The sequence below is a fragment of the Brachypodium distachyon genome, chromosome 2, assembly GCF_000005505.3.
Source record: "Brachypodium distachyon strain Bd21 chromosome 2, Brachypodium_distachyon_v3.0, whole genome shotgun sequence".
NCBI classification, from domain to species: domain Eukaryota; kingdom Viridiplantae; phylum Streptophyta; class Magnoliopsida; order Poales; family Poaceae; genus Brachypodium; species Brachypodium distachyon.
In genome coordinates, this window is record NC_016132.3 from 8659328 (window position 1) to 8672816 (window position 13489).

Genomic DNA, 13489 nt, shown 5'->3' on the forward strand with positions numbered 1-13489 from the left:
AAGTTAGGTTGTCGAAACGCAGATCCGTCGTCGAATCGACGAGGAAGAAGACCAAAATAACAAAAATACAAACCGCGAGATCTACTAGCTCCATGGAGTAAATCGTGTTGACTACACCATGACGAGGATGGAGCCGGAAGACCATTATTCCATACGCCGCCACTCCATCGTCAGGACGCTGTCGCGAGGACACAGAACCTTCGAAGAAGGTACTCAAACTATAACCAGATGTGTATCTATGGTTCTCCTCGTCGTCCGATACCTAATAGTTGGTCGGAGATGAGGGGAACCGACAGAACGGTGGCTCTTGTTCCTCCGGCGGCTAGGGTTCCAGGTTCCTCCGCGAGATCTCCTTGGGGAATGGATTCGAATGCATTGTTATCGCGGAGAGCAATGCCGGAGGATGGAAATGCATTGTTATCGCGGAGAGATGCGGAAAAGGCCAGGATACCTCTCCCTCGTGGGCCACCAAACGAGCAATTGGGCTTCCAATTTGGACAAAGAACTCACGTGAAATATGATGTAAGGCGGATCGAGGTCCATTCCATCCATGCCAGGCCCAGCCAGAAGGCCACTGATCATCTGTACTGGGCCGAAGGGTTCCAGATGAACTTGGTCAATTTTAGGATGTATAGCTGAATTTGAGATTTCGCTGATTCTAAAAAAAAACTGAACTTGAGAAATTTGTGCTACATTCAAAACATTATATTGCTTGACTTCTTCATATTTTCTATTGATATGTTTTTTTCGTTATTTTGGCATATGAAATGATGATAATGACCTTGCCTCTGTCCCTCTTTAGCGGTGGAGGTTATCTATCGTTTCGGCAATAAAATCGCCTCCTATGCGAAGAGGGTTAAGTAGCCAATCGACACAATAATTTTGTCTGCCACAGTAGCCACTAGTAGAGACGCGGTACGTGTTTATAGAAAAAAAACATAGTAAGCAATAATTTATATTTATAAAAGCGACCACTTTTTGTAGTGTATTACCAACGCATAGGATTGGTGACCGGAGCACAAGGATTTATCGGCTCCACATAAAAAAAAGCAAAATAATAATAATTCCATTCCTAATCCAACTATGCTAAAGTACTTAGAGTTGTAGAGACCGTGTCGATGTCTGTTAAACTTTTAGAAACATGACGAAGCAATGTGTTCGGTCCAGAGAAGCGTGTTTTCCAGATGTTTATAGGATGAAAAATTTATGCGAACTGTTTTGTGCAATGGAGGAAGTAGTTAGTTTGTACTAAATCCAAGACACTTGTTATGTGAATCGGAGAGGGAGCAGTATATACCATGAACCAAACACATGTATGACAGTATCAGGTACCAGAAACTGTTCTATTTTGGTTCTCTCAAACACAGACATACCCTACCACAGACGCATAATAGAAGGACGAACAGTAAGTTCTGACCTAGAACCATGATGTGCAAAATCAACAGAGCCAGAAAAAGACTCTTCTCGTACCTTCATCTTCTTAATAATAGTTTGTTTCATGCCGGTTTTGTGCCCCTTAGTAAAACCTGTCCACTTGGCGGCAGCCGCATCTTCAACCTTGTGCCTAGGACCACAACTCCTCGTACCGCCAGCTGGGTCACGTACACTTGTAACCAACGCAGGGAAACGGTGATGTCGTCCTCCTTGCCGCCGCGACTACTGCAACTCTCCCCACCACCGCGTTGCTGCTTCCGGAACGGGCGGTTGAAGCGGCTCTGCTGCGGCCGCGAGCGGTGCGCGATCGTGCTCCTTGGGCCGCGGAAGACGGCGAAGCCGCTGTCGCCGATGTTGGCCCACCTGAGGCGCCTGCCGTTGCCGTCGAGCGAGAGGATGACGGCCGTGGACGCCCCCGTGGCCCCCGACGCCGCCGTGCACTGGTAGGCCAGCTCCAGCAGCGCTTTGGGGCGGACGCCGTCACGCGTGCCCCCCGGGAGGAGCTTCGTGGCCACGAGCGCCTCCGCGTAGGCTCTCGCCATGAGCCCGCGGGCGAAGGCGCCGGCGTCAACGCCGTCCTTCCTGTACCCGCCCACGCCGGCCAAGTTGCCGGCCCCGAAGTGCGCGTCCTCTCCGTGCAGCGGCAGGGAACAGGCCGCCCAGTCCATCCTCAGAGCCTGCCCGGCCTTGGGCGTGCCGCGATGATGAAAATATGAATCGTGTAATGATTCCTCCGTCGGCGCGCGCGCGAACGGCGGGCGGCGCGTAGTTGACGAAGGAGGCGACGGCGTCGTCGTCCTCGCGCGGGAGGCAGGGCTCGGTACCCGAGGCGGAACGTGGCGCGGAGCGCGTCGGGGACTCGTCTGTCGATCTTTCTCAGCGTTTGCTGGAGCGGCTCTAGCTCTTCCATGAGGGGCAGATTGAGCTTGAACGTGGACATGATGCCCTGTCCTGTTTGGCTTTCCGATGGGCTGTGGATCAAGCAGTAACAGGCCGCGTAAAGTATCCCAGCAGCCTTTTTTTTTCGTTTTCTGAGTAGGCTATCAGAAGTAGGCTTTTTTTTTGGGTCTGTCTTAGTGGTCAGGCGCCTGTTTTTTTATTCAAAAACAGTCGCCTGAAAATTTGATAGAAAACAGGGGCCTGTTATTTTGCTAAGAAGCAGGCGCCTGCTTTCAGATGAAAAACCAGACATGTTTCATATGAGCCATAAAACAGATAGAGATAAGATGCATGCAGTGCAGAAACATGCTTCTCTTTGAACACAAACACACGTTGCACAAAAAACCCTTCCCATCCAGCACAAAAAGATCTGGCAACTGGAATACATGCTTCTGTAATGCAAGGAAGCAAGTACTCCATTTAATTGCAAGTTGTAAAGTCAAATAGCCATCAGAAGACAAAGTTCATTAGCTCTGTAATTCAGACCCAAATCAGATTCAAAAAATACTACTGCATATGATGCAGGAAGCAGAGCATAATCCCACTAAAAGAAGAGCTCATGGAAGACCCAAAAGAAGAGTTCCAAGGAAGATTAAACAGATAACTAAAAACTTACAAAGCTGACACTAACAACAGAGCTCACCGCACAACTCTCTTGTAGAAAAAAATATGTGGCATAGAAATGACCCAAATTAGCTCAAATATCTGTAAATAAGCCAGCACAGATAATGCATTACCAGATTCCATTTAACCTGAAGAATAGATGAATCGATAAAAGGATGCACATCGTCTGGCTCTGGAGATGGTCCAGCACATAAAGGTAGCAGTGCACTCATAGATGCATATAGGGTCTAAATAAATATATAGACATTTAACTCTAGGTCCATCAAGTGTGGCCTCAATGTTCATTTAAAAAGCTGCTGCTACATGCATAATTGTAACACGACACTTAAAATTGAGACGAACAGAAGCTATCACAGCTGCATAAGAAATTAATTGTTATGGTCAGGCAAGGGGAAGCTACATACATAAGAATTATAAGGTGGCTGCATGCATGTGTAAGTACAGAAACACCGGAATCAGGGATGGACCGTTAATGAATCATATAACTAGGGAGCAGAAGTTGGTTTTCCATGTACTAACCGGCAGATCAACATGCAGGGATTGTGTGAACCTCAGACATCATATAGTCATATGTAGAAGGCTACAGGATTGACAACTTATGTACACATTTCAACTGAAATGAGTAGCTGTTCCAGCTAAGTGCTAGCATGTCAGATTCAGATGTAGCATCAGTGATTTCACGAAGTGGATCAGCTGCACCTACACAGAGCTTCGTAGATTAATTACATCCAATAAAGAGCTTCATAGATTAATTACATCCAATAATAAAGAGGAAAGCAGGGCTAGAGTTTCCAAGATAACTGAACATGTGATTGATGTATGTACCTAGGCAAGTCTCCTACAGCTCCCAAGAGCTGGAGTTGAGGGTGCCGTCGAGGAGGTCGTTGAGAGGCATGAACATAAGAAATTGGAGTCCTCCCTGTGGTGCAGGCTCAACTACCTGCACACGCACAAACAAGTTATGGATCTAACACAAGATTCTAAACTGAAACTTGAACTACTGACTAAGTGAAACTACTGTATTTTTTGAAGTACACTGAACCTGCAATGAAACTGTTAATCAAAATATAAAAACAAGACAAAAATGGTTAAAGTAAAATTTATATCTAAATGATCACTGAACCTGCACTGACTTTTGTTGAAAAACAACTAGAACCACTATATGAACATGGGTACATAGAAAACCTGAAGCACAGAATAACACCCATAGGAAAAACACAATACAACTAGCCACACTTATGGTTGGACATTGCAGATTCTTAGCACCAAAAGACCACACCACAAATTGATCCCAGTACCCAAACAAGCCGTGCCAAAATGAAAATCACTTCCACCGAACTAAATTCCCTCCACTAACCTGGGTACAAACAATCAATGAAAACTTATAGCAACCACCAATCAACAATTCAATTGAGGACAGATTCACCAAACAACAATTTAGTATATAGATTCAGAGATTCAGAGAGATTAAGGCAATGAGGGAATAGAGAAGACATAGAAGAGGGATTAGGGAACAGAGGAGAAGGATGCAGTAACAGAGAAGTAGGATGGAGGGGAAGGAGAAAGCTGACCTGCTTGGCGGCGGGGGAGCAGCAGGGCCGGCGATGGCGGAGGGCGTAGATGCGGACGGGAGGAGCAACAGGGGTGGGCGGCGCCGCGGGGTGGCGATTTTGTAGCTTGGCATCATACAAAGAATGGTATCTTCATTGTTCGGTCGGCTTATCATGCGGAATGGGATTATCAATTTGGGAGACATGAACGCAATGTTCTGCATGCTAGTCGTTCGCAGATCAGCCCGGTGTGGAAGAAACTTTGGAAGATGCAGATACCTTCAAAAATTAAATTTTTTGGCTGGCGTGCCCTTAATGGCCTGGTTCCTTGTCTTGGCGTTTTGGCTCGGCATATAAGTACTACCAGCGGCTGTCCGTTATGTGCTGCAGGATGTGAAGATGTGAAGCATATATTATTCACTTGCCAAAGAGCGTCTCTTGTTTGGGAACGCCTGGGCATCCGGCCAGTGATTGATCGAGCTGCAAGGCCGGTGCATTGGCCTGGAGCACATTATTTGTAATGAAGGAACTTGGGATCCTCTAGGAGGTATTGATCTTCCAGAACTGATCTTGACAGGAGCTTGGTACATTTGGTGGGAGCGGAGGCAAGCGGTGCGTGGCGAGCCTTTGCAGACCCCGCAGCGGCCAGCCATGGCGATTGGGGCTCTTACTGCTAATTAATTACTGGCGCTCAAGGAAGAAGGATGCGACCGTACGCCGGGATGGTTGGACCAGACCCCCTGAAGGTATTATGAAGATTAATGTCGATGCTGCATTTTGTATTGATGAAGGTCGGGGCAGCGGAGGTGTTGTGATCCGAGACTATGCAGGGAAATTTGTTGCTGCTGCTTGCTGTGATATTCCGTTTGTGTCAGATGAGATGATGGCAGAAGCATATGCTCTTCGGGAAGGTCTTAGCCTGGTCCAATATATTGGATGCAACAATTTTATTATACAGTCAGATAATTTCCAGGTTATTGATACTATGCTGGAGGGTGGTTTCTCGGCAACACCGGCCACCGCAATTTTCTATGACTGCAAGATCCTAGTTTTGGGATTCACTTCCATAGTGTTTGAGTTTTGTCCTCGGTAGGCCAACGAGGTAGCGCATAAGCTAGACATAGTTTTGATTCGCATTTATCTTGGTTTTGGGACCATGATCCTCCTAGCTTTCTTCTACCTCTCTCATAAACGATGTAACTATTTTTGATAATCAATTGAGCGTGCCATGGTGGCTTTACCTAAAAAAAACTAGCCGTCCGAGAAAAATCGTTTGCATCTTTGTTGGTTCCCCTCGCTTCCGATAGCCTATTAGGTGTCAGGAGATGAGAGAAAACAGGGATCAACGTCTGCTATTGTCTCAGTACCTTCTCTGTAAGATTTTGTGTGTCTCTGGCGGCGGCGGCCTAACGGGGGAGGCGGCGACGCACGGATTAATGGTCTCCTGGCTAATCACCGTCGTGGTGTGGCTATCATGGTCTATTTCATGGAGTTTGTAGATCTCACGGCTCGTAATTTTGTGATTTTGGTCATCTTCCTCATCGGTTCGACGATGATTCAATTGTTTGGCAACCTATCTCGAGGGTGTGTCCCCGACCACCACGCGTTCAACAATCTCAAGTTCTCACATGCTGAGGTGGGCGGCTCATGCGTCTCACTAAAACCTACAAAGTTAGTCCAACTTATGCAAATAATTTGGTCTTCTACTGTTTGGTCACCAGAAATTCGAAGAAATATCAAGATGCGAATGACACGGCTAGAGAAGTTGGTTTCAAAGATTTTTTAAGTAACTTTCGGTTAATCTTCTGCTATTGTCAGAACTTCGTATTTGTGATACTTCATCTGATCCTAATTAATTGTCGAAACATTACATGTATGTAGACACTTTTTAGGCACAGATAAATTTATATTTGAGGAAATTTGATACAATTAATATGGATCGGTGGGAGTTTTTTTTCAGTTAAAATGATTAGTCTAGGTGGCTTTTTTTTTAGCACCGTCTAGCATCCGTATTTCAAAAAGGGGCTCGTACGCGCGAGGGTGCAGCCGTGCAGGCCTCTTTGTGACAGCACAAAACACATGATGCTAAGGCTACACAAACGCACGGCACGGGAACGAGGTGTAGTTCGTTCGAACCGACTAAGCAATGCTCCATTTTTCAGATCGTGCCGCCTCTACTCTACGCTGCTATATAAAATCGAGCACCATTCTCCATTCCCTCCTGCCTCCGCACAAACCATCGATCGATCGTTCGTGAGAAAGAACAAGGGAAAAGAAGAAACAAATGGGCAACCCCAACTCCAAGTCGACCGCCCTGCTCATCGTCTTCTTCCTCCTAGCCATCGTGGCGCGGCAGCCATCGTCGACGGAAGCGTCAAGGGAAATCAAGCCCGCCTACACCGCCACCGTTGACGACCTCTTCTTGTTGTTGACGGCGAGGGGAATGGTCAACCCGGCCGCCGGAGATCTCGAGGAGATTATAATTAACTAGTGATGGATTTTGACAGTGCCGCAGCCATCTCCGGCGCCCGCTGCGGCTAGTCCTGCGCCGTCGCCGCCTTCAGGTAATCTTGATATGCTCCAACTAGTTAATTGTGTGATGTATACATGCTTGTGCTCTGATGCGACCCTAGCTTCCCTTGATTTGATCATCTTTTACAGGGGTGTCACCGTAGGAGCAAAATGATGGATCCATGGACGGTTTCGTACGCACGCCGAAAGTCCGACATTCGTGTGGTCAATATATGGCCCAATCATCGTTTATGACTTTACGAGTTTAGGAGGTCATAACTCATACGTACTACTATATGTATCTAAGTTTCTAGCATAAACCTCGAAGATGGAATTATAGTGCGTGGTATTCTATATTGTTCTCTATGGCTTATCTGATTAACTTGGGATAGATTGACATAACCCGTATGCAGGAAGTGGTGTTGGTGCATATGATTCGTTGCCCATAACACTGGCATAGTGGCATTGTAGGCTGTTTAGAAGCCCCAGACCTCCAGACCCTTCGCGTCACTCGCCCTTTCTTCCCTCAACGCTCCCTTCGGCAATCCCGCCTCCTCCGCTCACCCCACCCTTTTCAACAGAATACTCTTTTCAGAAGTACAACAGAACAAAATATTCTTTACAAAGTGAAAAGCGCGCGCCTGTATGATTCTGGACCCCCTGGTAACTTCCAGATCTATCAAATCCATCAGATTGATTCTAAGCTCGGCTCGAAAGCCATGTGAACAAGTGCCTTGGTCTAGTTCTTTGATCCATTGTAAAATGTTGCTCCTCGAGGGCAAACAAAGAGGAAAGTCTTTACTCAGTCATTCATTCGCCGGATCGGAAAAGAAGTGATAAATGCAAACTCGAGCTCAAGAAAAGATTTCTCGGAAAAAAACATCCATTTTTTCCAAACACAACACATATCTCGGTGCCAGCCGCTATAGTACATGCATCCCCTGTAAATACACAAATTGGTATGGTTGGATAGAACGAATATTTCAGGGAGCGTGTTCCCGTCAAACTTGAGCGCATAACTAAATTTAATCTAGGCGCCGATCGTTTCGAAAAGTGAAGAACCTGGTTACAGTGAGGCCCCTTTCCATTGGCCAGAGGGCACAGCAGCCAAATCAATAGCACAAAACAAAATGGAAGCAAAACCAATGACGTCTGATTCTTATCGACAAATGCGCTATAATAGTGCATGCCTCCCTTAAAAAATTCCACCTGTTATCTTACTATCCAAAGGTCAGGCCAAACCCAAATTTGTAATCTTTCTTCCAGTGATCGACCTGCACAAGATTGTTGAATAAAATCAGTCATTCCGCGGCAAAATTGCATCATGGCACAGATACACACAGACGGTTACTCGGAAGCTTTCTAAAATGCCAAACTCTGCCGTGTTAAAATTACATTTGCAGAAAATGTAGCATTCTTTTCTTTTGCTATTGTTCTATTGTTATCTTAAATCACAAGTATCATACTATGAATTTTAGTCTAGCTCTGCCTAGATGACGACCATACAACTCAAAACTTGTGCATACGACGGATATTGAATGAGCAGTAAACTACTCCGTAGAAATCTTAAATCACATAGTATGCTACAAATTTCAATCTTTGTCATGATGACATGATACTCAAAATTTGTGTATCAGACAGATATACATGAGTTGTATGATGCAAAAACCATTGGAAAAATCTCCTAACCAGTTAACCCTAATACACCAAATCAGTACATATCTATCTGATCCTACTAACTCACTTTTTAACAATGTATTTTTCTAGTCCGTGGCAACACAAGGACAGTGCTAGTTTAGTTAACTCTACTCCAGCTGACTAGTGATCATTTACTAAGGGAACGGAATTAACTTTAGACGAAAATAACCTTACTAACTGGAGGAAGCCTTACTCTTAGCTGACCAATGAGGCCAAGCTGGAAAACTGGTCACTGAGAAATGTGGTGATAATTATTTATAGACAAATGAAGTGATCAATTGAGCGAGTATGTAGCCACATTGGCAGGGAGCAGAATTGCATTTATCAATATCACTGGGCTCCATGATGCCCGTAAGGTAATCAACCCTATGTACATACATATATGCTTAACAAGGTGTTTTCAGAAATGGTTTATTGACATATCCGAATCACAAATCTGGGTAACTTTGCTTCTAGTAAACTAATTAACACTTGAGGCTTAATTCTGATAGAACATTTTCAAAAAGGGGCAGCAGTATATCAATAACAGGTTTGGTCATTGTATAGAATAGCAAAAGCGGTGATGTAAGCTGACCTCTGCAGAAAGAATAAAATTGAGGCCTGGAGCCATTTGCTCCTCCAATAGAGAAGAAACTACACCATTGGTATCCAACTTTCCCCTCAAGCGACTCTGCAATGTTAAGCAACAGTATACATTCATTTAGCTTCTCAGTTGTAACTCAAAGACAAGTAATAAAAAACCAAAACAATTCACTAAAAATATATTTTTTCACAAAAAGGAAATATATATTTTAAAGATGGAATGTAACTTTTTGTTACTGCAAGTTTTGCAGTTACTTTTATATTCTAGACTTCTAGTACACTGCCGAGGCAATTAATGCATACCAAAGATGACAACTCTCATGGTATACCTGATTGTACATGAAGTCAGATGCAAGGGAAACAAATATGTCAAACAAACTATCAATGCATACCTGTCTCAGGATATAGTCATAACCGACACTTGCTGTTACGTCTCTTGACATATGATTGTACATGAAATCAGTCGCAAGAGAAACCTGCATAAAGAAGCTTATGGATATGAAGAAGATAATAAAGAGAAAGAGTCTTCAAAATGCTATGACAGAAATGTGACCTTGTCAGATACTTTCTGAACATAACTCAGTGAAATCACACCAGTGCTTGCAATTTGTCCAGTTGCAACCTGAAAATGTTAGTTTCATGACTCTATCAGATGACTATAAAATATTCCAGTTTTTTATGTTGTTGTCTATCCAAATCCACCATAAGTTGCCATTAATAAAGTTAAAGTAATACTAAAAATGGTACTAGCACATCTTGTTACAATTTATTGAGTGAGAAAGAATGGCTTTGCGAAGGCTGAAAATACCTCAAACAATTTGCCAATCACATGAAAAAAACTTGATTTAACAATATACATGACATGATTGAAACCTTGAACCCTTCCCAAAACATAGTATCACAACTATGGCACAATGCATATTAGCAAGGTAAAATTCTGGAAAACATTTTGCCATACATATTGGAGAAATGTACTGCCATCTTAGATCAGATAATTCAAGGGCCTAGAATCGCCAAACTCAGCACATTTTCTTCCAAAAAAGAGCAATCTGAACTAAATGTTGTTGGGTACCAATGTAGCATGGCATTTCTCACAGTTTGGTCTGAACTACTGGTTACACAATTCCCAAATGCAGTTTCAAGTCCAAATGACTTAATACAGAATCACAGTTATGGACATTTTAATGAGTAGAAACAAACTTACCATTTTCTTGGTGTCGTATCTAGCAAGAAAACCAACTCCTGATTTCCTTTGCTCTCCAAGCCAAAAAGCCTCAGTTCCCAAGGAGAGGTTCTTCGTGACACTCTGAAATAGATAAAGAAAATATTTTCTTATGATCCATGTCCAAATGATAGAACAAAACATCAATTTCTCTCTTTAAACTCTTCATTTGTATGTTAAATTGATGAAAGTATGAGCAGAACAGTCTTCTCTTTTGAACCATAAACTCAAGCAGGGGATATAGAGGCAAGAACTATGCAAGTCTTCTGTAGTCTAGTCTATCCAACAAACCAGTGGGGAAAGCACTTCTTCATTTACTTGCTTAACTAAAGTTTGTTATGGTATTTTATGATTACTGCACCAAGTTATTAGGCTGTATTTGGCATGGAGACATGTTTGACTCTGCTTAATATGAATACCAAGTTTCTTTGTCCATATAAATTTTGAGCAAACAAAAACAAAGTAAGATCTTTATCTTTTATCCCGAGTCTTCATTTGTGCAATAGAACGACACTAAGAATTGTCCAAATTTAAGTTGGAAGCAGCAATTCTGAAACTAAGTGCTAGTTTTTCTCAGTAGATTAAATTGTACTAGACTCTGTAGGTTCATGTTTTTATATAAGTGGAAAAAACATCACACCAAACATTCTATTACTACCTCCGTCCCATATTAAGTGTCGCAATTTTGTCTATATATGCATATCTCTAGACGCATTTTAGTGTGTATGTACATGCGTATCTAGACAGTTGCGACACCTAATATGAGACAGAGGGAGTATTTTTTAAACTGAACTGTATTTCCAAATGTAATCACCAAAGACCAATAATAGTGTATTACCATCAAATAGGTAGAAGTGAGCATTAAAGACTTTGCATGATATCAAAGTGCAGCAATTTTTTTGTTAGAAACACTCAAAGTGCAGCAATTAGCTCCTGCCATTCAATGGCTTGTATATGCTTTAACATAAATGATTGCATTACTTCAAACGAGTACCTGGATGTAGTTCCCACCAAAGAAGCCATTATTCCCAAATTGAAATTGGGATCTAGAGTCCTTGCCCTGGAATAGCAAAATAAGAAACAGAATCATGCAGATATAAAATATCTAAATTAATTACACGAATTAAGATTGCATCGGATAGAACAGAATGAATTCTTCAAGATGATATTAGACATGAAAAACCTAACAACTTATATTCTTTTCTTTTCTACGGAACAACATCAGATAAACAACCAATAACCTGTGCAGTTATTAGCATCTACCTCAAAAAACATTTTTTTTCTCGAACACAACAAAACCAAATGCATAAAGGCAAGAACAAAGAAAAAACTGATGTACGTCTACTCTACAGGATTTTGGTAGACCGAATTCCTCATAGAAATGAGGAAAGGGAGAACTCAAGATGCAGCACAGGTTAGAAAGAAAGAAAGAACTTGTATTTCTTTGACAGATTCCAAATTCATAAGAACAGCGAGTCCACAATACCATCGATTAAGAGCAATAGTGATGAAGTAATTGGGCTCTACAGGCAAAAGCATCTTACCAGCAGCATGAGGCTGCCCATCAAATAAAATGATGAAATAAAGACTTGTTGAAGAATCAGGAATTAAATGCTAAGAAAGAGACTGACCTTGTAATCAAGAGTACCCATGCCTTGGGAGTAATGGGGCTCGTTTGTCAACTGCCAAAACGAAACATAAGTTAACCAAGAGAATTTCAAATGTATCACTATTTCCTCTACATTTTGTGGAGCAAGCTCACATAAGGCAAAAGTTTTGCCTTTTATATTGATAGAGAAGGAGAGCAAGCTCATATTTGACCAATGGCACCAAATCAATCACCTGAGCATTTATCTTTAAGCAAAAACCGCTTGGGAGATCGTACTTGACACGTGCATTCAGCCTTCCGTCTTGCGAGATCCTACCGATAAGCATCACCTAAGGAGGAAAAACATTCAGATATTCAGATAATAAAAAAATAAAAAACATAGAAAGGCATGAAGTGAGCCAAAAACGGGGGGGGGGGGGGGGGGCGTTCCTGAGAAAATATGACCTTGGGATCAACAAAGCTGGCTCCAAACTCGTAACTAGAGGTAGGAACTTTGATCACATCAGCTCCCTGCGACGGGATCTCCAGGGATCCCATGGACAGACTGGTACAATAATGCACAAGAATCATAATAATTTAGCCAGATGGTTGCTACCAGTTTACAAAGGAAAGAAACATTGGACGTTCGGCAGAGTACCTATGGTTCAAAGCGAATTTTTCACCGAACACTTTGTTCAAATCGAACCGAAACCCGTCGAACAGCTCCGGTTTTAGCGCCACTGCAACGAACAACATGAAGATCGCAGCATTAACAGTCGATTCGATTTGGCGGTGGCACACACATAGTATAAGGTAGGGAGAGGGGTGCTGGCGTCTTACTGAAGGCCTCTCGCTGGATCTCCTCGTAGGGGACAGGGCAGCGGAGGTTCAGGTAGTCCACCTTCTCCTCCTCCTCCTCCTTGGCCTCCGCCTGCGGCATCAACAGCGGGTCGTTCACCGCGGCGTAGGGGGGAGGGGCCGTATAGGCGGGAGCAGGGGCCGAATAGCCGGGAGGTGGGGGAGGAGGAGCAGCCGCGTGGCTGACGGAAGAACCCATGGCGGCAGCGGCAGCGGCGGCGGCGTGATCGTCGTTCGCGTGATTTGGGGCTGGGTAGGTCGTGCGAGTTTTGGCTGCGCCGTCGGCGGGGGAGAGAACAGGGAGGTAGGGGTTTTAGGAGGGTTTTCTGCTGCTGCGTGGACGGGCGGCGGGTTCTATGGCTGGATTTGCCTCGAGATTCGTGTTGCGAAGACCTGCCTAATCCGGTGCGTGCTTTACCATCTTGTGCTTCAAGTTGCGGTAAATCCTCGGTTACTCTTCCAGTTTGGAACGGGTCGAATAAT

At 43.6% G+C, this 13489-nt stretch overlaps 2 protein-coding genes and 1 long non-coding RNA gene across 3 annotated transcripts; 1 reads left to right on the forward strand and 2 right to left on the reverse strand.

Annotated features, from left to right (window-relative positions):
- Nucleotides 1-1496: 1496 nt before the first annotated feature.
- LOC112270693 (putative protein phosphatase 2C 23) lies at nt 1497-2102 on the reverse strand. The gene has a single exon (XM_024458721.1). The coding sequence runs from the start codon at nt 2100-2102 to the stop codon at nt 1497-1499; it is 606 nt and encodes a 201-aa protein (XP_024314489.1).
- A 4680-nt stretch (nt 2103-6782) lies between these two features.
- Nucleotides 6783-7415, forward strand: LOC112270814. The gene is made up of 2 exons (XR_002963225.1): nt 6783-7111; nt 7209-7415. It is a non-coding gene; the product is annotated as an uncharacterized LOC112270814 (long non-coding RNA).
- A 508-nt stretch (nt 7416-7923) lies between these two features.
- LOC100824182 (mitochondrial import receptor subunit TOM40-1) lies at nt 7924-13328 on the reverse strand. Its single transcript, XM_003566999.4, has 11 exons — nt 12989-13328; nt 12807-12888; nt 12614-12713; nt 12403-12498; nt 12192-12242; nt 11555-11620; nt 10543-10644; nt 9892-9960; nt 9731-9814; nt 9331-9426; nt 7924-8332 (listed from the first exon to the last, which is right to left on the reverse strand). The coding sequence occupies exons 1-11, from the start codon at nt 13203-13205 to the stop codon at nt 8279-8281; spliced, it is 1017 nt and encodes a 338-aa protein (XP_003567047.3). The 5' UTR covers nt 13206-13328; the 3' UTR covers nt 7924-8278.
- Between the last annotated feature and the right edge of the window lie 161 nt (nt 13329-13489).